This window comes from Perognathus longimembris, chromosome 23, assembly GCF_023159225.1.
Source record: "Perognathus longimembris pacificus isolate PPM17 chromosome 23, ASM2315922v1, whole genome shotgun sequence".
NCBI classification, from domain to species: domain Eukaryota; kingdom Metazoa; phylum Chordata; class Mammalia; order Rodentia; family Heteromyidae; genus Perognathus; species Perognathus longimembris.
Window position 1 is genome coordinate 15,792,309 of NC_063183.1, and position 27,863 is coordinate 15,820,171.

At 48.5% G+C, this 27,863-nt stretch overlaps 1 protein-coding gene across 9 annotated transcripts; it reads left to right on the top strand.

Annotated features, from left to right (window-relative positions):
• The first annotated feature begins 9,097 nt into the window (after positions 1-9,097).
• On the top strand, positions 9,098-27,840 carry Srrm2 (serine/arginine repetitive matrix 2). 9 transcript variants are annotated; one of them, XM_048333011.1, is made up of 15 exons: positions 9,098-9,300; positions 12,311-12,582; positions 13,413-13,520; positions 13,699-13,863; positions 13,986-14,063; positions 14,722-14,784; positions 14,892-14,924; positions 15,282-15,332; positions 15,451-15,543; positions 16,162-16,357; positions 18,097-24,752; positions 25,489-25,773; positions 26,895-27,008; positions 27,125-27,232; positions 27,336-27,840. In XM_048333011.1, exons 2-15 carry the CDS (start codon positions 12,341-12,343, stop codon positions 27,343-27,345), a joined length of 8,202 nt encoding a protein of 2,733 aa, XP_048188968.1. In that variant the 5' UTR covers positions 9,098-9,300; positions 12,311-12,340; the 3' UTR covers positions 27,346-27,840. The 9 variants fall into 9 exon arrangements, 8 of the variants coding, with proteins under 8 accessions (XP_048188968.1, XP_048188965.1, XP_048188966.1 ...); XM_048333008.1 differs by lacking the exon at positions 9,098-9,300 and having other exon boundaries at positions 11,209-12,582; positions 14,725-14,784; XM_048333006.1 differs by lacking the exon at positions 9,098-9,300 and having other exon boundaries at positions 11,210-12,582.
• Positions 27,841-27,863: the final 23 nt, after the last annotated feature.

Here is a 27,863-nt window from a genome sequence, read left to right on the forward strand (position 1 = left end):
ATTCTTCAGCAAAGCTGGCCTCCAGGGAGGTAGCCTCTGCATTTTTGTATTTTTATTATTTTACATTTTTATTTTACTTTTTTTTTTTTTTTTGGCCAGTCCTGGGCCTTGGACTCAGGGCCTGAGCACTGTCCCTGGCTTACTTCCCGCTCAAGGCTAGCACTCTGCCACTTGAGCCACAGCACCGCTTCTGGCCGTTTTCTGTATATGTGGTGCTGGGGAATCGAACCTAGGGCCTCGTGTATCCGAGGCAGGCACTCTTGCCACTAGGCTATATCCCCAGCCCCTATTTTACATTTTTAAATGATGAGGTTTTGTCTGATTGATCTTTGAACTGTTTTTCCGTGTTTTTAAAAGTATTTAAAAATTAAAAAATCAAGGGGTAGCCGTTACTTTCACTTTCATTTCATGGAACTGTGCTAATCTTTTCAAAGAGAATAAGTAATCCTAATGAAATAAAGCTGGTCTCCATGTGTTAATATACATCTGTAATCTCAGGCTTTAGGAAGTTGAGACAGGACAGTTTAAGCCCAGTCTCAGCTACTGAGTTCCAGATCAGGCCAGCCTAAGCTACACAATGAGAATTTGTCTCAAAACAAACCAAAACAAAACACCAGCAAAATTTAACAGCCTATAAGCCAGGTAGAAAAGCCTATGAGACTCCCAACTCTTAATTAACCAGCAAATTGACAGGCTAGAAGTATGGCTTAAGTGGTAGAGCATCAGCTTTGAGTGAAAAAGCTGGGGCTGTACCCAGGCCCTGTGTTCAAACTCCAGTACTGGCACAACAGCATGTTCTCTATCTTATCTATCTATAAATTATGTATTATATATCATTATATAATGTATAATATATTATACTACCTATTATATGTATTATTATGTATAATATATAATTTATATACATGAGAGTAGAACAGTGAAATCTGTTGAGATTGTTGTAAGAAGTGTGGGGGAGGAGCTGGAAATGGAGCTCAAGTGGTAGAGTGCTAGCCTTGATCAGTAAAAGAAGCTCAGGGACAGTGCCCAGGCCCTGAGTTCAAGCCCTAGGACTGGAAAAAGAAAAGAAAAAAGAAAAAAAGAGAGAGAAGTGAGGGAGGGAGATAAGGGAGAGTGACAGAGAAGATGAGGTTGATGGGGTACACTGTATGCAAGTATGGAAATGTTATCATGAAACTCCTCCTCTTCCTGTTCAACTAATTTATATCAACAAAAAAAATCTTTTAGCCAGGCACTGGTGGCTCACGCCTATAATTCTAGCTACTCAGGCAGCTGAGACCCGAGGACTGTGGTTCAAAGCCAGCCTGGGCAAGAATGTCTGTGAGACTCTTAACTTCAATTTACCACCAGAAAACTGGAAGTGGAGCTGTGGCTCAAAGTGGTAGAACACTAGCCTTGAGCAAAAGAACACAGGGACTGACAAAAGATTTTTTTTTTTTTTTGGCCAGTGCTGGGCTTGAACTCAGGGCCTGGCCTGAGCACTGTCCATGGCTTCTTTTTGCTCAAGGCTAGCACTCTGCCACTTGAGCCACAGAGCCCCTTCTGGCCATTTTCTATATATGTGGTGCTGGGGAATTGAACCCAGGGCCTCATATATACAAGGCAAGCACTCTTGCCACTAGGCCATATCCCCAGCCCACAACTGACAAAAGAAAGAAAGGAAAAGTAAGTCAAATTAGAAGCTGGGGGCTGGGGGCTCACACCTGTAATCCTAGTTATTCAGTAGGCTGAGATCTGGGGATTCTGATTTGAAGCCAGCCTGCACAGGAAAGTTCATGAAATTCGTCTCCAATAAACTAATCAAAAAAGCTGGAAGTGGTGCTGTGGCTCAAGTGGCAGAGTGCTCACTTTGAGCAAAAGAAGCTCAGGGGCAGTGCCTATGTCCACATTTCAAGCTCCATGACTGGCCAAAAAAAAAAAAAAAGTCAAATTAGAAACCTACACATCAGCTGGGAATGTGGCCTAGTGGCAAGAGAGCTTGCCTCGTATACATGAAGCCCTCGGTTCGATTCATCAGCACAACATATATAGAAAAGGCCAGAAGTGGTGCTGTGGCTCAAGTGGCAGAGTGCTAGCCTTGAGCAAGAAGCCAGGGACAATGTTCAGGCCCTGAGTCCAAGCCCCAGGACTGGCAAGAAAAAAAAAGAAACCTACATGTCAAGGCCAGATTGGGTGGCACATCTAAAGTCTCCAGTCAGCTTGCCAATCCTATAAAGTCCCTGCCCTGCCTGTTTAAAAAAAATCTATTGTTTCTATTTCCCCATGCTCTACCATTTCCTCAGTGTGATGCACAGGTCAGTTGCAATGGTCTCATTACACTTCTCCAAAGGCGATTCTCACCCCAATTCCCACAGCACATGTAATGTGACCCGTGACCACCAGCCCCATATATTTTGTTTAAATTTCCCTCCCTGCTGACAGCTGTTGCCTCCACTCCCACTTGGAGAAGCCTGTCAGGTCTGTCCCCCAATAAAGTTGAGCCCTTATCAGTCCCTCACCTCTCTTTTCTTACACACACTTATAAATCCAGCTACTTGACAGGCAGAGGTAGGATGATCAAGGTCCAAGGCCAACCTAGGCAAAAGCATGAGACTGATTAAACAAACTCAAAGCAAAAGGACTGAGGGCATGAGGCTAAGGGGTGAGATCCTTGATACTAAGTTCAATCTCAGGCAGGCTTCCCATCCCTCATAAAACAATCCTGCACATCAGGAGGCTTCCAGGGTCCTCTTTTTATTCCCCTCAGGGCCACAGTGACCTCAGGACTTGCAGTCCTGGCAGTGGATCTGTGCTGTCAGGAGAATCTGGAGAAATGGGTCATAAGGCAGGAAGTAAGTGCTGCCCGAGCATATGGTGTAACAGTGGTACCCTCTCTAGTTTCCCTATGGGAAGGGACTTTTTTCTTTGATGTGATTTTCTATATACTCTGGATATTAATTTCTTGTCAGATATATGACTTGTAAGACTTTTCTCCCACTCAGGGGACTGTCTTTTTATTCTTTTGATGGTGTCATTTAATGCACAAGGGGTTTTAATTCCCCCCCCCCCGTCCTAGGAAATGAACTCAAGGCCTAGGCACTGTCCCTGAGCTTCTATGCTCAATGCTAGTGCTCTACCACTCGAGCCACAGTTCCACTTCCAGCTTTTCTGGTAGTTTATTGGAGATAAACTACCTGTCTTAGCTGGGTTTGACATGATCCTCAGAGCCTCAGATCTCATAGTTGCTAGGATTACAGCTGTGAACTACCAGCACCCAGCATAAAGGGTTTTAATTTTAATGAAGGCAAGTATCTACATCTCGGTGCGGTTTAAATTTGTATCTCTCTTACCATGAGTGAGGTAAAGCATAATATATATTTTTCCTCATAGAAGCTTATAGTTTGATTAAATAGGCTGACATTTTTTGAGCTTAAATTCTCTGAGAATCAAAAGAAAAATTATTTCCTGGTGGGATCCTGAAGGAAGCCTCCCAGAAGGCCAGATCTTTGTGAGGCAGGTCCTTCTCAGCAGCAAAGATGCAGTAGTAGCCTATGGATACATGAGATGTGAGCAGAAGAGCCAAAGAGAATGGAGATGGGAGCAGTACACAGGGGTCAGGTCCAATGGGTGGCCAGCAATGCCTGGTCAGGGAGCTTGGTGACATTTAGGCACCTGGGCCAACAGGGATGGACAAGGTGGCTGAGTCTGATATGCTTCACAGCTTTTAGCTTATTACATCCTCTCTCTGAGGCCATAACCTTCCACAAATATCAAATTAACCAGCAAAAAGCTGGAAGTGGAGGTGTGGTTCAAGTGATAGAGCTCCAGTCTTTTTTTTTTTAGAGCTCCAGTCTTGAGTGGAAAAAAACCAAGAGCACAAAGTTCCGAGTTCAAGTCCCAGTATTGGTACAAAAAATAAAAAAGAAGGTATTCTATACCAAACAGAATGTCTTTTTACTAAAAACAACAAAAAACAAACCTCACAGAAATAACACATGGCTGGGTGCTGGTGGCTCACACCTGTATTCTTAGCTACTTGAGAGGCTGAGATCTGAGGATTGCAGTTCAAAGACAGACAGGGAAGGCAGGAAAATCCACGAGACTTATCTCCAAGTAACCACCAGAAAACCAGAAGTGACACTGTGGCTCAAAGTGGCAGATCATTGGCCTTGACAAGCAAAAGAGCTCAGGGACAGTGCCTCGGCTCTGAGTTCAAGCCCCATGACTGACAAAAACCAAAACCAAAAAACAAGTGTTGGTGAGGGGAAATTGGAACCCTCATGAAATATCAGTGAAGATGTAAAGTTGCTTGGTCCTTATAGAAAACGTTCTGGCAGTCCTTGAAAATGTTAAATATGGCTGGGTGTTGGTGGCTCACACCTGCGATCCTAGCTATTCAAGAAGCTGAGATTGGAGGATCACAATTCAAAACCAGCCAGTGCAAGGAAGTATGTCAGACTTTTTTTTTTTGCCAGTCCTGGAGCTTGGACTCAGGGTCCGAGCACTGTCCCTGGCTTCTTTTTGCTCAAGGTTAGCACTCTGCCAACTTGAGCCACAGTGCCACTTCTGGCCGTTTTCTATATATGTGGTGCTGGGGAATCAAACCAAGGGCTTCATGTATACAAGGCAATCACTCTTACCAGTAGGCCATATTCCCAGCCCCGTGTCACTCTTATCTCTAATTAGCTACTAAAAAAAAGGTAGAAATGGTGCTGTGGCTGAAAGTGGTACAGCACTACCCTATACAAAGGTTAAGTGTGGAGTTAATATATAACCCAGTAATTCTCCCCTTAGCCCAAAAGAAAAATACATCTACACAAAAATCTGCACATAAATGCTCCCAGAAATATTAATCACAATAGCAAAAACATGGCAACCACCATTGATAAGTGGATCAATGAACAAATGTGGTTTACGCATGAATGAAACATTTAGACATAAAAGTTCCGATATATGCTACATGTATGAACCCTGGAGGAGTTTGAGAAAGGGGCAGATTTTAAAAAGCCCAGATTTGGGCTGGGAATATGGCCTAGTGGTAGAGTGCTTGCCTCATATACATAAAGCCCTGGGTTCGATTCCCCAGCACCACATATATAGAAAATCACCAGGAGTGGCGCTGTGGCTCAAGTGGCAGAGTGCTTGCCTTGAGCAAGAAGAAGCCAGGGACAGTGCTCAGGCCCTGAGTTCAAGCCCCAGGACTGGCAAAAACAACAACAACAACAACAAAATAAAAAAAATAAAAAGTACAGATTTGGGACTGGGAATGTGGCTTAGTACTAGACTGCTTGCCTAGCATGCATAAAGCCCTGGGTTCGATTCCTCAGTGCCACGTAAACAGAAAAAGCCAGAAGTGGTGCTGTGGTTCTAGCGGTAGAGTGGTAGCCTTGAGCAAAAGAAGCTCAGGGATAGTGCGTAGGCCCGTTCTTAGGAGATTAACATTTTACTAACATCTATATGCCTAGTTATAACCATACATCCTCAACAATATAGCCCTAATCTGAACTTACTAAAAACTTAGTTGATACTAAACCTCCTAAGGCCCAAGCCCCACAACTGGGGGGGAAAAAAGTATAGATTTTCTTCTTGGAATGTTGAAAAGGTTCTGGAAATGGATATGGTGATGGTTGTACAATATCAAAATGTACTTAATGCTCCTGAATTGTGTAACTTAAAAGAGGTAAAATGAGATCTTTTGTTTTCCACACACTTTTCCACCCAAAACTGCATGGAAATAGCATTTCTTGCTTTGAGGACTAGCACTGATTTGCAAGTATAGTACTCCCTCTATAGGCTAAGCTGTGGACCAGCAGGTACTCTCATACTTGGTAGTAGGAAGAGAAACCAACCTAAGAGGAATTTGGCATCATGATCAAAACTGCTGTCTTTTCTTTTTGTTCTATCATTCTCACCTTAGGGATTTACAGCAGGAAGACAGACCTCCCTTAAGGTGAAAGTAGACAAGTACTTGGTTACTCACTGAAGTGCTGCTTGGAATTACAAAATAGTGCAAATAGTTTAAGTGCTCAGAGGTACAAGACTAGCTGAATAAACACCAGTGTATCCATAAATCTCCACAAACTAAGGGAAAAAAAGTAAAATAGGAAAGAATATCTGCATTACCTTTGTGTATGAAAGGGAATTAAGAAAACATATTTACTTCATTTGGGCACAAAGAAACCTAGAAGGAAAACGTGAAAGTGACACTGGTTACCAAAAGACAAGGATAAGAATGGGAGGGCTGGGGGTGAGAAGACAACCATTCTCTGAAATATAACTTATTACATATACATGACTTTTGGAACCATGCTACTGTTTCACTATTTGAAAATCTAAATAAAAGATGGGAATGTGGGCACCCGTAGCTCACATCTGAAATCCTACTCAGGAGGCTGAGGTTTGAAGCTAGCCTGGGCAGGAAAGTCCATGTGACTTTTTTTTTTGCCAGTTGTGGGGACTGAACTCAGGAGCCTGAGCACTGTCCCTAGCTTCTTTTTTGCTCAAGGCTAGCTAGTACTCTACCACTTAAACCACAGCACTACTTCTTGCCTTTTCTGTATATGTAGTGCTGAGGAATCAAACCCAGGGCTTCATGCATGCTAGGCAAGCACTCTACCACTAGGCCACATTCCTAGCCCTGAAGTCTGTTTTATTTTTGCTGGTCCTGGGGCTTGGACTCAGGGCCTGAGCACTGTCCCTGGCTTCTTTCTGCCCAGAGCTTCATTTATACAAGGCAAGCACTCTTACCACTAGGCCTTATTTCCAGCCCCCATGAGGCTCTTATCTACAAATAACAAGTGGGTTGGTGAGTCAAGTGGTAGAGTATTAACCTAGAAGAATAAAAGTGTGGGAGAGTGCCCAGGGTCTGAGTTCAAGCCCCAGGACCAGCAGCAGGAAAAACAAAGCTGGCATCTGGTTGCTCATACCTCTAATCCTACTCAGGAAGCTGAGGTCTGAAGATTGAAGTTCAAAGCCAGCTCTAGCCACACTTGCACTTCTGGCTTTTAACTGGTTAGCTGCAGAAGTGAGCTCAGATTTCAGCTCCCCAGTTTCTAGGATTGCAGGTGTGATCCACTAGTGCCTGGCTTCAATCAGGGTTCTTTGCTACAAAATATCTGACAAGAAAAATGGCCCATTCTCTCCAAAACTCAATGTCCTGAATTACAGCCAGGAGCTGTTCCACATAATCTAAAAGACTTGACAACTAAATGCCATGTATTCATGATTTTGAATTTTTACTGTAAAAAATGTTTGCTATCAGAACAGCTGATAACATTTCATTATGTTCTACAGATTTTAGCATTGCTCTGACATTATAACCTTCCTGATGTTCCAAACCATGCTATGGATTATAAAGCTTTCTCTTGCTGTTTTTGTTTCCTTTTTGTTCTGTTTGTTCATTTATGTGTCTTTGGGAGTGTAAGGGGAGGCACAGAAACAGAGGGACAAAAGGGTGAACCAAGACAGCAATGGTACTCACTGGACACGACTTTGAAAATGAACAACAGAAATTGTGGGTAGGGACCTGAGGGGAAAAACTGGGAGAGAGCTAGGGAAGGGGGTGACCTTGCCCAATATGAAATGTAATCAGGCCAGGCACCGGTGGCCTGTAATCCCAGCTACTCAGGAGGCTGAGATCTGAGGATCACGGTTTCAAGCCAGGCTGGGCCAGTAAAGTTCCTGTGAGGCTTTTAGCTCCAATCGGCCAGAGAGAGCCAGAAGTGGGGGCTGTTGTGCAAAAGAGCAGAGAGACAGCGCGCAGGCCTTGAGTTCGAGCCCCACTACCCACCAAAAAAAAAAAAAAAAAAACCAAAAAACAGCAACCCCAAAACCTCATTGCAGGGCTCACTCAGGTCTGTAATTCTGCTCAGGAGGGGCAGGAAAGTCCTTGGAGACCCTTATTTAAAAAAAAAAACACACAACTACTCAGAAGCCTTAAGCAGTATGCTAGCCTTGAGCAAAAGCAGCACCGGGACAGAGAGCACCGAGGCTGAGTTCAAATCCCAAGACCGGCAAGAAAATAAAAAACAAAATGTACTCATTACGTGACTTTAAGAGCACTGTAACCCCTCTGCACTGGTAACTACTTAAAAAAACCCCAAAATACACCAAATAAACTAAACGCGGGGGAACACGGTCGGGAACCGGGTGGAGGTGAACCGGTATTCAAGGAAACCCCCAGCTTTCAGCCTCCGCCTGACACCGCTCAGCCCGGAGAGGGCGGCGGCGCGCGCCCAGCTCGCCCCAGGCCCGGGGCGGCGGCGGCGGCCACAGCCACGGAGCCTGCACCGCACCCGAGCCGGGCTTTCCTCCTGCTCTCCCTGGGGCCCAGGAAGAACAAGCAGCCATTGCTTCGCAGCACCAACAGCCGTTAGGGGCCGGTGACGCCTTCACCTACAACACCCCCCGGGCTGGGCAAGGGAAAATGGTCTCCCCGACCCGCCACCCCTACCCGCAGGTGGCAGGAGACTATTCCTTCGGGGCTCGCCGCCCGCCTCCCCTCGGTCTACAGAGGAAAAGCCGCCGACATCATGGCCGGCTGCTCCGGCCTTCGCTCTGGACTCTGAGCCCGGGACTCGGCAGTCCCTGAGGTGCCTATTGTCCCGGCACTGGGTTGGAGGTCGGCGCTGCGCCACCATGGGCTTGCGGCGAGACCCACAGTCCACTCGGACCGGCAACTGGGCCAAACTCGCGCCACCGCCGCCTAAAATGGGGAGACAAAATGGCTGCTGCGCCTCGGCGGACGCTACATACGGGTTCCGCGCCACCACAGAACTACAGCTCCCAGAAAGTTCTGGGCTGGAGGCGGCGTGGGGTGGGGGGAGGGGGTAGAGTCTTGCGGTGGCGCCAGGCCCGGTGCCCCTCCCCCTCACGGGAGGCTGCAGGCAGACGTTGAGGATCCGGTCCTCTCGCCCCGCCCTCCCTTGCAATGGCCGACGGGACTCGAAGTTTTTGGGCAACGGATTCGAACATCCCTGGCGCCTTAAAAAAAAACACTATACTTCCTGGTGAGCCTTTGGCGCCTGCGCACAACGTCATGGGGCATACTACGGCTCCCGGCAGGCCCCGCGGCGCTCGCGGTTGCGTGCTGACGCATTTAAGTCGTGCTGACGTGCAAGCGTGGCCCAGGCGGGGTGCGAGTGGCGCAGTCGGAGCCCGCTGCGGCCCCGAAGGTAGCGAAGAGGCGTCTGCGCCGACTGAGGCGGGTGGACTGACGAGGCGAGGCGGTGGCTCCAGGCCCCGAAGGACTCGGGAGCTCGAGCAGCAGTTGCAGCGGGACCTCTCCCCCCCGGAGGCGGCGGGTGGAGGCGGCGGCGGCGGGTGAGAAGGAGAAGGAGCGCGCGAGCCGGGTGGGGGAGGGGCGGTGGCCGCGGCCGCAGGCCAAAGCCCGCGGAGAACGGCCAGGCTGTCGCGTTTACGCGAGCACGAGCGTTGTTGGCTCGCGAGGAAGCCCTCGCCTGCCTGCCTGCCTTCCCCTCCCCCTTCCCCTTGCGGTTCCTGTCGCGCGCGGCCTTCGACTCGCGCCCCTCCCCCATGGCAACGGCGCGCGCCGCCGCCTGCGTTCAGGTTCGCGCGCTCCCCTCTGGAGAAGAGCTCGCGAGACTCGGTTTCTCGCCCCCCTCCCACGTGCGGTCGAGGCCGCGCTCGCTCGCGCTGCTGCCCTTGTTGGTCTGTGAAGGGGAGGGGAAGGGAGGGGAGGGGGCGGCGGCGCCGGCGCACGGCCTTCGGACTGCTCGCGGATGCGTTCTCCTGCCCGCCCCATCCCTTCTCTCTCGTGACTGCGGCGTTAGGCCTCCCCGCCCCTTTGGAGGGCCCGTGGACCGACCGGAGCCTCCCCGACAGTGGGGCGCCGTGCAGCCCCCTCCCCCATCGCTCAAGGCCGAAAATAGGTCTTCGCTGTCCAGGCAAGGCCTTGTACTAGGTGGCCCGGTTTTACCTAGTTTTCACTAGTTAGTGTCAACCTTGAAGTTAATTGGGGGGAATGGGGCCACCAAATCCTAGAAATAACGTATTCGTAGGTATGGTAGGCTGTGTGCTTTTTGTCTTTCAAGCCAGGGAGGTCTTTAATCTTTTTGTTGGGGAGAAAAATTCTGAACTCTTATTTAGATAATGTTCTAGCTTCTCGTTTCAAACATTGGTTGGCATGAAAAACTCTTCAGTTTCTATTTGCTGATGTATTAGATGTTTTGGTACCTACGACCGTTTCCGGGACATCCCTTGCTCTCCTAGTGCCGATTCTTAAACAGCTTAAAGTACTCTTCTACTTTATTAGTTGGCATTCTAGTAATTTTGTAACCTTGCATCTTTTTCTTTCTCTTGGGTGACTTTTGACTACCCAGTTTGAGGATTCTGGGCTTTAGAGTTGTCTGCTTTTGGTAGTTTTGTTTAGCGTCTTATAAGTAGTGCCTTGGATGCTTTTTTTTTTTTTTTTTGGCTCATCCCCTAAACATTCTGGAAACATTGTGACTCAATTCCCTTTGCTTAGCAGCTACTGATTTTCCACTTTAATAGAGGATTTTTGTGTGAAGTGTGGGTGAATGGTTAGTCTGAAGAATTGCAAGTCAGAAGTTTTTTTATTTTTTTGATAAGAGAAGTTAGAAACTAGGTAGGGTATAGGATTGCAATAAAAACACCTTGTTCTGAGTGGGGAAGGATTGGTTTTAGAAAATTAAAAGTGATGCAGGGTACTGGTGGCTATACCTACTCAGGAGGCTGAGATCTGAGGATTGAGTTTTGAAGCTAGCTTATGGAGGAAAGTCTGTGAGATTCTTACCCAATTAAGTACCAAAAAGCCAGAAGTGGAGCTGTGGCTCAAGTGATAGAGCAGAAAAGTTGAGGGAGAGCACCTTGGCTGAGTTCAAGCCCCAGGACAGGCACAAGAAGGAAAAAAAAAACAAACCTTAAGAGTGAGAATTGGAAGGTGGAGAAACTAATTTTTCTTGAGATGTAAAGAGTTTTTCCTATTTGTGAATTTCCTTCCTTAGATTTATTCTCATTCCTTTATACTCGTAAGTTATTCATTGTCTGCTGTGGTTCTCTTAGGTTTGTTGTGGGTCTCTTAAGGACTCATCCTTAAGACTTCGGAACCATCTGCAACATTCATTCCTTTCATTCAATATCTCCTGTTTTCTCTTTCATTTCTCCCTTTGCATTTTAGTATCTTTTCCCAGGCATTTCATATGGTACTTTATTCTGGAACTTCTGCAATTTCCTTTCATTAAATTCTATCTCTGTCATCTATTGTGACTTATCTCTACATACATTGGGAGTTTTCATGAGGTAATGTTGCCTTACATGTGTTTATGCTCTGTGAGATTTTGCGAGAATGTGTTAGAAAGAAATGTAGCCTACATAGCAGGAGAAAGAATATAGTATGAAGAACCAGTGAATTTAGTCAAGAAAACACTTGGTTTGGGGGCTCCTTTGAGAGTCTTGCTGGGGTGGCGCTAGTTGAGAACATAGAACCTAGCAGGAGGCATATGGTTTAACATGTTTAGAGGGAAGATAGGATTGGGAGGGGGAAAAAGTCTTTCAGCTAGGGATTGGTACAGAATGTTAATGAAAGATTGTGAGCTTTCTAAGTAAATTTAGGGAAAGTATAGGAATAGTTGGATCAGAGAAGGCTGAAGAGCATTGAGTTGAAAAACAGGTAGTACTTAGAGCTAGCCAGACTTGAGGAGTTACAGGTCATGTAGATCCAATTGGAGAGGAAACTAAAGAGTAAAACATCAAGCTAGTTGATAGCTGTAAATATTTGGAATCAAAGAAATAGATCCTTCCCTGGGAGATGAAGTTTAAGGTAGTATCTGTGATTCATCTGTTTTTGATGTTCTCACTGGCCTGTGATTATAGAGTAGTTTGAGGCTATTCAGTTTATGTTAATCAGTGTACTTCTTCACCTATGCAAAAGACTAGTCTTGTTTTTTTGTCTATATAAGGATAGCATGAAAGTTTTAGGTAAGTTGTTGGAAGAGTCTAGACATGGATTGCAGCTGTACCTTTAGGTGCCACACATCTGAGTGTTGAAGATATAACTGTGCATTAGGTCAAAGAGAAACTGTATGGGAAAAAGAAATGTATTAAAGAGGAATGGTTTAGAATTCTGTTAAAATATGCTGGAAGAATGGCTGTTAGGATTGAGTTATCATCTGGAAGGAAGCAGTGTGGGAAGGATGAAGAATTCTGGTAGACCATGAGAATGAGGAAGGCCCATGCTAGCAGATTCAGTACAAGTGCTGAACTAGAAATGAAGGAGAGCAGGGATGTGGGAGGTGGTAAGTGGCTAGTTTGGGGCCAGGGGCCTGACCCGTGTCTCCCCGCTCCCCCTCAGGAGCGGTGGTGCCCCCCCGGGCACAGGGCCATGTACAACGGGATCGGGCTGCCGACGCCCCGGGGCAGCGGCACCAACGGCTACGTCCAGCGCAACCTGTCCCTGGTGCGGGGCCGCCGGGGTGAGCGGCCAGACTACAAGGGAGAGGAGGAACTGCGGCGCCTGGAGGCTGCCCTGGTGAAGCGGCCTAATCCTGACATCCTGGACCACGAGCGCAAGCGGCGCGTGGAGCTGAGATGCCTCGAGCTGGAGGAGATGATGGAAGAGCAGGGGTGGGTGAGGGAAGGGGCGGGAGAGAACAAAGCACTGAGTGCAGAGTTGGGTATTAGGAGGGATATGTGGAGCTTAGGGTTGGTGGAGGAGAGGATTTGTAGAAGAGGTAAATGAGCTAGTGAAGAGTTAAGGGACAGTGTGACGTGGGAGGTGAGGAAACTGTCAAGAGCATAAATAGTAGCCTGAGGGGTTCTGAATTAACTAGATGTACATAGGAAAGGGGAGATTTTAGAGGAACAAAAAATGTGCTGTAAAGGACAGAGGAAAATAGCAATTTGGCAGAAGAGCTAGGTAACCTGATAGGTATTGTCATTGGTAGGAAAGAGAACGGTAAATGGATTTAACATTGAGGCCTTGAAGGATAGCAAAGATTAAGAAAATGAATCAGGAGAGTACTTGAAGAGAATATCATCTTGGGCTAGGTAGAAAAATGAAGTTTTGGGAAAGGCGCACACTTACACAACCTTTTAGAGCAGTGGTTTTCAAACTTGAGCAGTGGTACCCCTTTTATACAATATGCCTTCCTTTGAAATCTAGGAAATAAAGGATCTGTTCGTGTTCAAATTGGGAAGAAGCACTAACAACTCTACCAACTAACTTTTCTTCTCTGGGCCCCTAAATTGTAGCATGTTTAAAATCCACTGTTCTAGAGGCTATAGTAAATAAAAAAGGAAAAGAATGGGGGGAAATCAACAGGACTTAAAGAGAATTTTGGATGACAGTGAAAGTTGTATGTGTGCATGGGACTCTGATGGAAATAAGGAAATGTAACTGATTTTGGTGAAAGTGTCCTATCAAGCTCTTAACCTCGACGGGATTTGTTCTTTAGGTACGAAGAACAGCAAATTCAGGAGAAAGTGGCAACCTTTCGACTCATGTTGTTGGAGAAGGATGTGAACCCTGGGGGCAAGGAAGAGACCCCAGGGCAGAGGCCAGCGTGAGTGTTGAGCTCTCCTTTGGTTCTCCCACACTGTATGTTGCTGCTGTTGTCCTTTATCCTTCCTTGCCTTTGTCTTACTTATTTCATGGCTGTTTGATTCCTGCTTCTGATTTCTGAATAGCCATCTGCTCTGTTCCCCATATCCTTGACAGATGTTTGCCTTTTATTCTTCTAGGGTAACTGAGACCCATCAGTTGGCAGAATTGAATGAGAAGAAGAATGAGCGTCTCCGTGCTGCCTTTGGCATCAGTGATTCCTATGTGGATGGCAGCTCTTTTGATCCTCAGCGTCGTGCTAGAGAGGCTAAACAACCAGCTCCTGAGCCTCCAAAGCCTTACAGGTACTTAGGATCAGGCTTCTTTTTCTGGTTTTTAACTATTTCCCCACACATCAGACTTTATTTTTGTGAGACTGCTTAAGGTATGGGCCCTGGCACCCACACTTTCTGTCATCTTTTTCTAGCCTTGTGCGGGAGACCAGTAGTTCTCGTTCACCAACTCCAAAGCAAAAGAAGAAGAAAAAGAAGAAAGATAGAGGACGGTGAGTCCCTTTGAAAGTCAGTCTAGTATTTAGAGAATTACTGCTATGGGTGTATTTCTTTCTCTGTTGAGGATTCTGCTTTTAGGGAACAGGAGACAGACAACTTCCAGAAAAGCCATGGAGAAAGGAAGTCACTATTTCAGTTCTCAACTGGGAGAAATTTTTGTGTTTATAGTAGGGACAGGTTGAGTCTGCCCTGCCATTGAAGAATAGCCAGTAGCATTTTAGATTCTGGGAATTTTCTTCATTTTGAGATTTGTATAACTATGTTTAGGAGGGAAGAATAAGTCCTGGGCTAGGTCTGGGCCACTGATACTGTTGGGAGTCATTTGTGTGCTTTAGAAACCATTTTTAGGAATTGGTGCCCAGAGCTCATTTCTCTGAAGGATCTGAAGATTGTGATTGGAGGCCAACCTAAGCAGGGAAGTTTGTGAGACAATTATCTCCAGTTAACCACCAAAATGCTGGGAGCAGATCTGTGGCTCAAATGTTAAGAGTGTTAGCCTTAAGCAAAAAAGCTCAGGGACAGTTCCCAAGCCCTGAGTTTAAGCCCTAGGACCAGCAAAAACTAAAACCAAACATTATTATGGATGGATTGTAGGTGGGAGGACTAGACAAGCCAAGTAGAGAATGACTTTGGTTCTGAACCTGTCTTTAGTAGGTCAGAGAGCAGTTCTCCTCGTCGTGAGAGAAAGAAGAGCTCAAAGAAGAAGAAACACAGGTATGAAGTACAAGTACTTAGAGTGGTGGAGGAGGCTTATTGATAATGAGTTCATGCATAGGTGTGAGTTCCTATGTTATTGTTTAATTTATAACATTTCCCAATAGGTCAGAATCTGAGTCAAAGAAACGGAAGCACAGGTAAGAGTTCTTTGGCTCGGGTGACAGTAGTGTTATTTTACTGGACTTTTCTGCTAACTTTTCTGTGTTAACATTGTAGTTCTTTTGGGGTGGGAATATAGCCTAGTGGTAGAATGCTTGCCTCGAATGCATGAAGGCCCTGGGTTCTATTGCTCAGTACGACGTAAATTAAAAGCCAGAAGTGGTACTGTGGCTCAAGTGGTAGAGTGCTAGCCTTGAGCAAAAGGAAGCCAGGGACAGTGCTCAGGCCCTGAGTTCAAGCCCTGGGACTAGCAAAAAACATTGTCGTTCTTTCCATTTCACATTGGATTTTATTGTAATTTAAAAGATTTGCTTTTTAACATCTTTATTTTCCAGGTCTCCCACTCCAAAGAGCAAACGTAAATCTAAGGATAAGAAGCGGAAGCGGTGAGTAATTTGAGAGGAATTTGCTTAGTAAGTAGATATAGAGTCAAGTGTTAGGGGATGTGTGAGAAGAATCCAATATAAGTTTACTGGTCTGATGAGCTCTGTGGTGGTTTTTAAGGTCTCGAAGTACAACACCAGCTCCTAAGAGCCGTCGGGCACACCGTTCAACCTCTGCTGACTCTGCATCCTCCTCTGATACTTCTCGAAGTCGGTAAGGGGTAGTCCAAGAGGAAGGGGAGGGAAAGGGAATGGTGGGTTAATTAATTTAATATTTATTGAGCGCCCACGGTGTGCTAGGCGCTGCACAGACCATTCGGAAGACACGGTCCCTGCCCTCTAGAAGCTGACAGGCTAAAGCAACAGGATGGACAGACATATACATTTCCCCTTGTCTTTTTATTTTATTTATTTTCATTTTTTGTTTCGTTATGATGTATATGGACTGCCAGAATAGGGGGAGGGGTGGTTTGTTCGTGGTGTCTGGGGGAGGAAGGAATCCTTACCCTGGCTTCCTTAATCGGGGAAGGCTTCCTGAAGGAGGTGGGTTCAGAGGTGAGTTGTGAATGAAGTGGGTAGGGAATGGGCTGGGTGGAGGGTTTGGGGATGTTTGGGGGAGGTGAATAAAAGGCTAAGGGGGAGATTGTGTTGGGATGAGATGGAACAAAGTGTACAGTTTGCATTTTGATGAATGATTTGATTCATGTGGCTAGACCATTTCTGGTAGAGGGCTGTACAGTTAGAAAAGCTGGATGGGGTGTTGGGGGGAGGGGCTTTTGTTATTCCTTGAACTGACTTCCTTGCACTCCCCCAACCTTCATTTAACTCACAGGTCTCGAGGTGCTGCAGCTAAAACCCATACATCTGCTTTGTCTGGGCAAAGTCCTTCCCCTGCTTCAGGGCGTAGAGGGGAGGGAGATGCACCTTCTAGTGAACCAGGTACCACCAACACACAGCAGCGGCCTAGCAGCCCAGAGCCCTCTACAAAGCAGCCTGACAGCCCTTATGAAGACAAAGATAAGAAGGAGGTATGCTTTGGGTTGATATTCATTGCATTGCCTGGTATGGGTTTTAAGATGAGTATGAAGGGGAGAAAAGGTAGCTCATTAAGAAAAACTTTTTTCTGCGTTCCTCTCAGTTACCAAGTACACATCTGCAAATAGTTTAGAATCAACTCACTGAATTTGAAGGCTGGGAATTACAAGTTTTATATTGTTATGTGATTCATATACATAGGAGTGGAAAAGGTTTTTGTTTTTTTTTAAGTTTTCTTTTGTGGTTTTGGAAGTCAATCTAGGATATTGGACTCATGTTGTAGGCAAGTAAGTGCTAGACCTAGACCACTTGAGCTAGAACAAAAGTTTTGTTAATCTAGTTTACTTTTCCTTAATATCTATTTTTTCTTAATTATATGGGTCATGAGTTACTGTAGACTTTCAGTGTATTGCATTGCTACCAGCAGCCTGGAAACTAAAGAATGATCTTTCCAGTTGTTTGTTTTTAACCCCGTGTTCCGAGGCCTGATCATTTCAGCTTTTTACTAGTATAAATTCTGTTTTTGTCATGTCATCCAGAGATAAGTTTCCAAGTTATTAGTTGGGCCACCTAAGAGATTTTGATTTTTGTTGGTTTCACGTCAAGGTATTTTTTTGGTTTTTTTTTCCGGGGGGGTGTCACTTTTTGAGGTTTGAACACAGCTTGGCTTTTGTGTTCAAGACTGATGCCATTTGAGAGCCACACCTCAGTTAATAGGAGATAGAGTCTTGTGGATTTTCTTGCCCAAACTGGCTTTTGTACCCTGATCCTCAAGATCTCATCTTCTTGAGTAGCTTAAGGATTGTAGGCATGAGTCCTACTGTGCCTAGCTTAGTACCTTTTGCCTTTACTTTGGTAACTTGTTTCTTGTTTTTCTCTTGCCTGTTTTAGAGCTTGAACTCAGTGCCTCATACTTGGTTTTCTTGCTCATAGTGGTGCTCTACTACTTGAACCTCACCTCCAACCCAGCTTTTTTGCTTGTTAATTGGAGATGGAGCTTCTTGAATTTTTGTATCAAGGCTGCATTTGAACTGCAGTCCTCCAGATTTCAGCCTATTAAGTAGCTAGGGTTATAGGCTTAGCCACCAGCACCTATCATACTAATTTTAACTGAATATAGTTATCAAAGATGAGGACATCCTACTTCAGGAAATATCTCTCAAACCTATTTTTCAGTTGGGAGTCTCAGCTGGTAGAGCACTAGTCAATAAGCAAAAGCACGAGGTACCAAGGTTGAGTCCTGGTCTTAGAAGGAAAAACAAAAGAACTTTTTTTTTTTTTTTTTTGGCCACTCCTGAGGCTTGAGCTTGGCCTGAGCACTGTCCCTGAGCTTCTTGTACTCAAGGCTAGCCTACCACTTGTGGTACTGAGAAATAGAACCCAGGGCTTCATACATGCTAGGCACTCTACCACTAAGCCACATTCCCAGCCTCTAAGAACATTTTTGTAATATTTGTAACTTGTAACTTGTAACTTGTGTTAGTTGCACTTTGTCTTTTCTTGGTTATAACACTTGAGGTCACAGACTTCATATTTTTCCCATTGTGTTTAATATCATATGATGTCTTGTTATTGAATAGAAGTGATTGCTGGTGGTAAGGAAAAAGACAAGTTGATATAATGGGGTTTGTAGAAGAAAAGTTTCATTGGAAAGGCTGTTGGGTTCTTAGGGAAGATAATGGAAGTTTTGGTGCTTATGTATCCCTATCCCTGCTTTTTCTTCTACTCTTAGAAATCTGCAGCTCGACCTAGCCCCTCTCCGGAAAGGAGCAGCATGGGCCCAGAACCACTTGCTCCCCCTCTGCTCCTTGCTGAGCAACATGGTGGCTCCCCACAATCCCTTGCAACAACCCTGTTATGTCAGGATCCAGTGAATCCCCCTTCTGAGGCCTCCCCAACCCGGGGCCGTTCACCACTTAAATCTCCTGAGAAACCTCCCCAGTCATCTTCCTCAGAAAGCTGCCCACCGTCCCCTCAGCCTACCAAAGTTTCTCGGCATGCCAGCTCTTCCCCTGAAAGTCCTAAGCCAGCACCAGTTCCTTCAGCAGCCCGACGAGAGATGTCGCCTTCTCCCACATCCAAGAATCGTTCACATGGCAGAGCAAAGAGGGATAAATCTCATTCCCATACCCCTTCCCGAAGGATGGGAAGGTCCCGTAGTCCTGCAACTACTAAGCGAGGGCGATCTCGGTCTCGAACTCCTACTAAAAGAGGCCACTCTCGGTCTAGGTCCCCTCAGTGGCGTAGATCACGCTCTGCCCAGAGGTGGGGAAGATCTAGAAGTCCCCAGCGGCGTGGCCGATCCCGGTCTCCTCAGCGTCCAGGCTGGTCCAGGAGCAGAAATACCCAGAGAAGAGGCAGGTCTAGGTCAGGAAGGCGAGGCAGGTCACACTCAAGATCCCCAGCCACTAGGGGAAGATCTCGTTCTAGAACACCAGTTCGGCGAGGCAGATCCCGCTCTAGAACACCTGCCAGGCGGAGATCACGTTCCAGAACACCTCCCCGGCGCAGGTCTCGGTCAAGAACACCAGCCCGGAGGGGCAGATCTCGATCAAGAACACCTGCTAGGCGTAGATCTAGGACCAGATCACCAGTCCGAAGGAGATCTCGTAGTCGATCACCAGCCAGGAGAAGTGGTAGGTCTCGCTCTAGAACTCCAACTAGGCGTGGCCGGTCTCGCTCCAGAACACCCGCTAGACGTGGTGGCCGGTCGCGCTCTAGAACTCCAGCTAGACGTGGCAGGTCTCGGTCTAGAACACCAGCCCGGAGAGGGAGATCTCGATCTAGAACACCCGCAAGACGAAGATCCCGTAGTAGGAGTCTGGTAAGGCGTGGAAGATCTCACTCTAGATCACCACAAAGAAGAGGCAGGTCTGGCTCATCATCAGAGCGAAAGAACAAATCCAGATCATCTCAAAGAAGAAGCAGGTCTCACTCAAGCCCAGAAATGAAAAAATCCCGTGTATCCTCTAGGCGGAGCAGATCTCTTTCTTCGTCACGCTCCAAGCCAAAATCTCGTTTATCTTTGAGGCGAAGCCTTTCAAGGTCTTCTCCATGTCTTAAACAGAAGTCTCAGACACCACCTAGGCGCAGCCGTTCTGGATCATCCCAACCTAAAGCTAGATCTAGAACACCACAGCGAAGTCACTCTGGTTCTTCACCACCACCTGAACAGCAACCTAAAACACCATCAAGACAAGCACGTTCCAGTTCATCTCCTCACCCTAAAATGAAGTCTGGAACCCCACCAAGGCAGGAGTCTGTAACCAGTTCCCAGGCAAATGAACAGTCTGCAATGACACCAAGGCAGAGCCATTCTGAATCATCACCTGATCCTGAGATGAAATCTCGAACCCCTTCAAGACATAGCTGCTCTGAGTCCTCTCCTCAAGTGAAATCTGGCACACCTCCAACACACAGCCCATCTAGGTTGTCATCTCCACAACCTAGAGTAAAGACAATGTCACCAAGACAGAGGAGCCATTCTGGCTCCTCTTCCCCAAGTCCCAGTAGGGTGACTTGTAGAACACCTCCAAGGCAAAGCAGATCAGTGTCTCCTTGCTCTAAGATGGAATCTAGATTGTTGCCAAGAGAAAGCCATTCTAGGTCTTCTTCACCAGATACCAAAGTAAAGCCTGAAACACCATCAAGACAAAGTCACTCTGGGTCTACATCGCCATACCCCAGAGTAAAGTCCCAAACTCCTCCACCAGGACGAAGTCTTTATGGTTCAAAGTCACCATGTCCCCAAGAAAACTTTGAGGACTTGCAAGCACAGAGTGGCCCTGAATCTTTCTCCCTCTGTCCTGGAGTAACATCTATTCCAACATCAGGAGAGAGCTATTTTGGCACCTCATCTCTACAACAGAAAGGAGAATGTCAGATTTCACCAGACCACAGATCTGATACTTCAAGTCCAGAAATGAGACACAGTCACTTAGACTCTCCATCTTTGCAGAGCAAATCTCAAACATCTCCAAAGAGTGGCCGATCCAGGTCTTCATCTCCAGTCACTGACCTAATACTCAGGTCTCCAGTGGGACAAGATAGAATTGATTTATCAGCAGGTCCAAGGCTGAAATCGGGAATGTCTCCTGAGCAGAGATCTCAGTCTGACTCTTCCCCATGTTCTGCAGTGGACTCTAAATCTCTTTTGGGACTGAGCAGATTGGAACCGTCTCCTGAAACAAAAGGCTTATCCCTTCAGGAGAATGTTGCCGTGCATTCTCCTAGACCAAGAGACAGATTAAGTCCTGTGCAGGACAGGCTTGAGTCCTCACCAGTACTGAAAGACACACCTAGATCACAATCAAGAGAAAGTATTGCAGGGTCTCCTCCAGATACAAGAGATCAAAATAATATACTACCTAAGTTAGCCCAAGATGAGGAATTAATGGAGGTAGTAGAGAAACCTGAGCAACCTTCAAACCAAGTACTGCCTCATTTGTCTCCAGAACTTAAAGAAATTGCTTGCAGTCATTCTGAGTCTCAATCTCCCAAAGTAGAACAGAGGCCCGTTGTATCATTGGCTTTTGACCAAAGCCGGTCACAGGCTTCTTTGGAAGCAGAAGTTCCTGCAGTGGCCTCGTGTTGGGGTGGACCCCGCTTTTCTCCAGAACATAAGGAACTGTCTCACTCCCCTCCCAGGGAGAATAGCTTTGAGTCACCTTTAGAATTTAGAAATTTGGGTCCTGGTACAGAAATGAATACTGGATTTTCTCCTGAGGTTAATAAGGAAGAGTTAAATGGACCTTTCTTGAGTCAGTTGGAGACAGACCCATCTTTAGACGTGAAAGAACAATCCACAAGGTCCTCCAGGCGCAGCAGTTCTGAGTTATCCCCAGATGGAGTGGAAAAGGCGGGGATGTCTTCAAATCAGAGTGTCTCTTCACCTGTACTCGATGCTGTACCTAGAACACCTTCAAGAGAAAGAAGTAGTTCTGCATCTTCTCCTGAACTGAAAGATGGTTTGCCGAGAACTCCTTCAAGGAGAAGCAGATCTGGGTCTTCTCCAGGACTTAGAGATGGGTCTGGGACTCCCTCTAGGCATAGTCTGTCTGGGTCCTCTCCTGGGATGAAGGATGTACCTAGAACCCCATCTAGGGGGCAAAGTGAATGTGATTCTTCACCTGAACCAAAAGTGTTGCCTGAAACTCCTAGGGCAAGAAGTCATTCTCCATCATCCCCAGAGCTCAACAAGGGTCTTACCCCCCAAAGAGAGAGAAGTGGGTCAGAATCATCAGTTGAGCAGAAACCTGTGAGTAGGACCCCCCTTGAGCATGGAAGTCCATCTGGATCTTCTCAGGAACTTGATGGAAAGCCCAGCACATCCCCTCAGGAAAGGACTGATGAGTCAGACTCTTCAGATTCTAAAGCCAAGATGCAAAGTCCACTTAGGCAGAGGAGTCGCTCTGGATCATCACCAGAGCTTGACAGCAAATCTCGACACTCTCCTCGACGCAGTAGATCTGGCTCTTCCCCTGAAATGAAAGACAAACCAAGATTGGTGCCCAGGGCCCAGAGTGATTCTGATTCCTCTCCTGAGCCCAAAGTATCTGCCCCTAGGGCCCTTCCCAGACGAAGCAGATCCGGTTCATCAAGCAAAGGCAGAGGTCCTTCTCCTGACGGAAGCAGTAGTTCTGATTCATCTCCAGAACACCCACCCAAACCCAGAAGAGGCTCTAGGTCCTCACCAGAGCCTAAGACCAAGTCTCGTACACCGCCTCGGCGGCGCAGCTCTCGATCATCTGAGCTAACTAGGAAGGCCAGAGTGTCTCGAAGAAGCCGCTCTGCTTCATCATCACCAGAAACTCGATCCAGAACTCCTCCAAGACGCCGAAGAAGTCCCTCAGTGTCTTCCCCAGAGCCAGTTGAAAAGTCAAGGTCTTCACGTAGGCGACGCTCAGTTTCATCTCCACGCACTAAGACAACTTCAAGGAGAGGGCGGTCTCCTTCACCAAAACCACGTGGACTCCAGAGGTCTCGTTCTCGGTCACGCAGGGAGAAGACAAGAACAACTCGACGTCGAGATAGGTCTGGATCTTCACAGTCAACCTCTCGTAGAAGACAGAGGAGCCGGTCTAGGTCTCGGGTAACTCGTCGGCGGAGGGGAGGCTCTGGTTACCACTCAAGATCTCCTACTCGTCAGGAGAGTTCCCGAACTTCTTCTAGGCGCCGAAGAGGCCGCTCTCGGACACCACCAACCAGTCGGAAGCGTTCAAGGTCACGCACATCACCAGCTCCATGGAAACGCTCTCGGTCTCGAGCTTCACCAGCTACTCACCGGCGATCCAGGTCCAGAACTCCTCTGATCAGCCGGCGGCGATCCAGGTCTCGGACCTCACCTGTGAGTCGAAGGCGGTCAAGGTCCAGGACATCAGTGAATCGACGAAGATCTCGATCAAGAGCATCCCCAGTGAGTCGAAGGCGATCTAGATCCAGAACACCACCAGTAACTCGTCGTCGCTCAAGGTCAAGAACACCAACACGCCGTCGCTCCCGTTCTAGAACTCCTCCAGTGACTCGCAGGCGGTCCAGATCTAGGACTCCCCCAGTAACAAGGAGACGATCTCGAAGCAGAACTTCACCCATTACTCGCAGAAGGTCAAGATCCAGAACATCCCCAGTCACTCGGAGAAGATCTCGATCTCGTACATCTCCAGTCACTCGAAGGAGGTCCCGCTCTCGAACCTCTCCTGTCACACGCCGCCGCTCTAGGTCTCGAACACCTCCAGCTATTCGGCGACGCTCTAGGTCTCGAACACCACTGTTGCCACGCAAACGCTCTCGAAGTCGCTCACCGCTTGCTATCCGCCGCCGTTCTAGGTCTCGTACTCCACGAGCAACTCGGGGCAAACGGTCTTTAACAAGATCTCCTCCAGCAATTCGTAGACGATCTGCATCAGGAAGTAGTTCTGATCGGTCACGTTCTGCTACTCCTCCAGCAACAAGAAATCATTCAGGCTCTCGGACCCCTCCAGTAGCACTCAGTAGTTCCAGAATGAGCTGTTTCAGTCGTCCTAGCATGTCACCAACTCCTCTGGACCGGTGTCGATCACCTGGAATGCTTGAACCTCTTGGCAGTGCTAGAACACCCATGTCTGTCCTGCAACAAGCAGGTGGCTCCATGCTGGATGGTCCAGGTTCACGAATTCCTGATCATCCAAGAACATCAGTGCCAGAAAACCACGCTCAGTCTAGAATTGCACTTGCTTTGACGGCCATCAGCCTTGGCACTGCCCGGCCACCTCCGTCCATGTCTGCAGCTGGCCTCGCTGCGAGAATGTCTCAGGTTCCAGCTCCAGTGCCTCTCATGAGCCTCAGAACGGCCCCAGCTGCCAATCTTGCCAGTAGGATTCCTGCAGCTTCTGCAGCAGCCATGAACCTTGCTGGTGCCAGAACACCTGCTATTCCAACTGCAGTTAACTTGGCTGATTCGCGAGCACCAACTGCTTCAGCAGCCATGAACTTGGCCAGCCCCAGAACAGCAGTGGCCCCTTCAGCTGTGAACCTTGCTGACCCAAGAACCCCCACAGCCCCAGCTGTGAACTTAGCTGGTGCCAGAACCCCAGCTTCCCTGGCAGCTTTGAGTCTCACAGGTTCTGGCACACCTCCAGCTGCTGCGAACTATCCCTCTAGCTCCAGAACATCCCAGGCTCCAGCCTCAACAAACTTGGGTCCTCGATCTGCCCATGCTTCAACTCCTGTGAATATTGCCAGCTCTAGAACCCCTACAGCCTTGGCCTCTGCGAGTCTCACCAGTGCTAGGATGACTCCAGCATTGTCTGGCGCTAACCTCACTAGTCCCAGGGTGCCCCTTTCTGCTTATGAGCGTGTCAGTGGCAGAAGCTCACCCCCCTTACTTGATCGAGCCAGGTCCAGAACACCACCAGCTGCCCCAGGTCAATCTAGAATGACCTCTGAGCGGGCTCTCTCCCCTGCTTCAAGAATGGTCCAGACTCCTTCCCAGTCTCTTCTCCCTCCAGCGCAGGATCGACCTAGGTCTCCTGTGCCATCTGCTATGACAGACCAATCTCGTGCTATTGCCCAGACCACCCCTGTAGCAGGGTCTCAGTCCCTTTCTTCAGGGGCAATGACAAAGACATCCTCCTCTGCTAGTGACCACAATGGCATGCTCTCTGGCCCTACTGAGGTGTCCCACCCTGAGGGTGGGGAGCCACTTGCCTCTTCTGGGGCCCAGCAGCCCTCTGTGTTGGCTGCCCTGCAGCCCCCAAAGGAACGTCGGAGCAGCTCATCATCATCATCGTCATCTTCTAGTTCTTCCTCCTCCTCCTCCTCCTCTTCCTCATCATCCTCTTCCTCTGGCTCCAGTTCTAGTGACTCGGAGGGCTCTAGCCTTCCTGCCCAACCTGAGGTGGCACTGAAAAGGTGAGGGAATTTTAAAGACTCTTACCCATGGGGAAGGTATTGGGGATGGGTGCAGGAATGGGGAGGAAATAACTGTCAGTTCCTTGACTCCTGAGTTTTGGGGACTCTGCAGCTGAGTTTTGGGGACACTGCAGCTGGGGATAGAAGAGTGCTGGGGTGGGGGCTCTTGGGGGTGGGATGGAACAGATAAAAGGCTCCAGAAGTTAATTCTCCAGAGGATAATGATAAGTTTTCCATCTCTACAGAGGACAGAACTAGAGGAAATGGACTTAATTTTACAGCAGGAGGGATGGCAGTTAGACCTCAAGAGGAACTCCCTGGGCTGGAAGGATCTTCAGAGGTCATCCCATCCCTCTCCCTGCCTCCAGGCAGGATGGCCCCTCCCAGCCAACCTGCCATGCACTGGGGCCTCCCCAAGCTGCGGCTCTCCGACGAGGGAGACCACCCAGCTTCAACTGACACATCTGAGCCCAGGGGCCTTATTCCTCCATCAGGGACATTCTTGAGGTTTAACCTTGATCCCTTGTGCTGTGGGCCTCAGCCTAATGCTTGTGTTAGCAGAGGTTGGGTCGGCTCAGGCCATTGCTCCAGAGAAGTACTCACTGGCCTACCTACATGTGCTCCTGAGGCCTTTCTCAGGCACCCCTCTCCCACTGCCCTTCCTCCAGGCCTAGGAAGGTAGGGTTGGGGCTGGGGCAGCTTGTCTACTGATAACCTGCTCTTTTCCCACCCACAGGGTCCCCAGCCCTACCCCAACCCCAAAGGAGACTGTTCGCGAGGGACGTCCTCAGGAGCCAGTCCCAGCCAAAAGGAAGAGGCGCTCTAGCAGCTCCAGTTCCAGTTCTTCCTCCTCCTCATCTTCCTCCTCCTCCTCATCTTCCTCCTCCTCTTCTTCCTCCTCTTCCTCTTCTTCCTCTTCCTCATCCTCTTCTTCTTCCTCTCCCCCCTCTCCTGCTAAGCCTGGTCCTCAGGCCTTACCCAAACCTGCAAGCCCCAAGAAGCCACCCCCTGGCGAACGGAGGTGAGTGCTGCCTTGCCTGAGGTGGAAGTGGCGGGTGGGGGTGACTTCTCCAGAGGAGGGACCCTGGGTGAGGTCCCTGCTAGGGTGCCTCATGTGGATGTCGGTGTCTGGTTTTATGGGAGGACTCGGGCAACTCCTCTGCCCACTGCTCCCGAGGTGCCTTGTTCTGTGCACCATCCAAATGGGTCCCACACCAGAATTGGGAGGTTCTAGTTTTCTTCCTCTGTCCCTCCCTCCCTCCCTCCCCTGACATGCAGCCCGGTCCTAGGGGTTCTAGCTAAGTCTCCCCATTGCTGCTGCAGGGCTCTGGTCTGGCCACCGTCATCTTCTCCCGACTCTGTCCACAGCCTCCTCCCTGTCTCCCTGCCTCCACGCCATTCTCTTCCACTCGTAGCCAGAGGGATCTTTCTAAAACGCACATCTGGCTACTTCCCTCCACTCCACAAATCCTTCCGGGACGCCCTGTGGCCTGCAGGATAAAGCCCCACCTCTGCGGGAATGGCGTGTGAGGCTCTTCACCAGCTACCCTTGCCCGCCCCATGCTCTTGTCCACCCTGTGTTCCTCCTGCCCACCCCCACACATGCCCTGTGATCCGGCCATACCCGCACCTTGCAGTCTAGGAGAGCCCCATGCCTTTGGACATGCTGTTCCTTCTGCCTGGGATTTCCTTGTCCGCCTGGCGAGCTCCTCGTTCTGCAAGACTCCACTCAAACAGCACCTCCGAGAAGACTGCCTTGCCCTTTCCCTGCCCTGCCCAGCCCAGGCTCCCCTCCCTGGGGCCCCCAGACCCATGCACATCCATTCCTGTGGGGCTGCTTCCCACACATGGAGACCGGGCCTGTGTGCCTCCTTTGCTGGCCTCCTTCACTACCAGACTGAGCTCCTTCAAGGGCAGGGACTGTCTTTTATCTTTGCGTCCCCCGATGCACCCTGTGCCCTGCCCACTGGGGGCACTCGGTGGATGGTGTGCGGGCGGATGGGTGAGTGCGGATAAAGGTGGGTCTGAGGCTGGCCCTGCGTGGTGTGAGGTTTGGTGGTCAGGACCTGGGTGGGCGGTCCTGAGTGCTAGCTGGTGGGTTTGGAAGGATGTGGTGCTATAGAGTCCCACTCTGCTCTCCAGGTCTCGGAGTCCCAGGAAGCCAATAGACTCCCTTCGGGACTCTCGGTCCCTCAGCTATTCACCTGTGGAGCGCCACTGTCCCTCACCCCAGCCCTCACCGCAGGAGCAGCAGAGGTAACGACCCCACAGCCTATTTTAACACGCTTGCCCCTCAGCCATCATCCACTTGTGCTGAAAGCTTTTGAGGTTTCTTAAAGACAACCTGGGATCTGATACCTGTCCTGTTGCAGCAGTGAGCGTGTTTCCCGGAGAGGCCAGCGTGGGGACAGCCGCTCTCCCAGCCACAAGCGCAGGAGGGAGACACCTAGTCCTCGGCCCACACGACACCGCTCTCCCAGGTGAGCTGAGTCTTGAGTGGCAGCGCTTGTGGACCAGCTTAAAAAGTGGAAAGGAACTTGGGCTGGGTAAGGCTTTCTCATTGATCCTCCTCCTCTGTTGCAGGTCTCCGTAGATTGATGGGGTTTCCATCACACCTCATATTCTGGAGCCACATGGAACATCCCTTGTCCCCAATGGAGCTGTAGAGGGTCCTTGTCTGTTTGCCCTTTGAACCCTGACAGCATCTTTGGGAGGGCTCCCTCCTTCCCCTCCATTTTTTTCTGTTTCTGTGAAATGTTAATCTCTGTGAGTTTTCCCTGGTTCGTGTTTGGGGGGGGGAGGGCAGGGATTGGGGTGGGAGGGAGTGGAAATGGAAGCTTGGGGGAGGGGAAGGAAACTCCCTGGCCTAGTTACTAAGGGTGTGATTGATGGTTTGGGTCATGGGAGGTTGGTTGATATTCTCGGGAGAGGCAGGAGTTGGAAGTTAGTGAGCCCCTATTTGGCCCTATGAAGTTGTAGGCCCCTCCCCCCCAAAAATTCTTCATGTTTCTTAAAGGCATTTTGGTTTTTTAAAATCTGTACAGCAAGAGAAACTTTTTCTGTCAAATAAAAATGAGAAATGCAGGAATTTGGTCTATAGACTTTTATTTA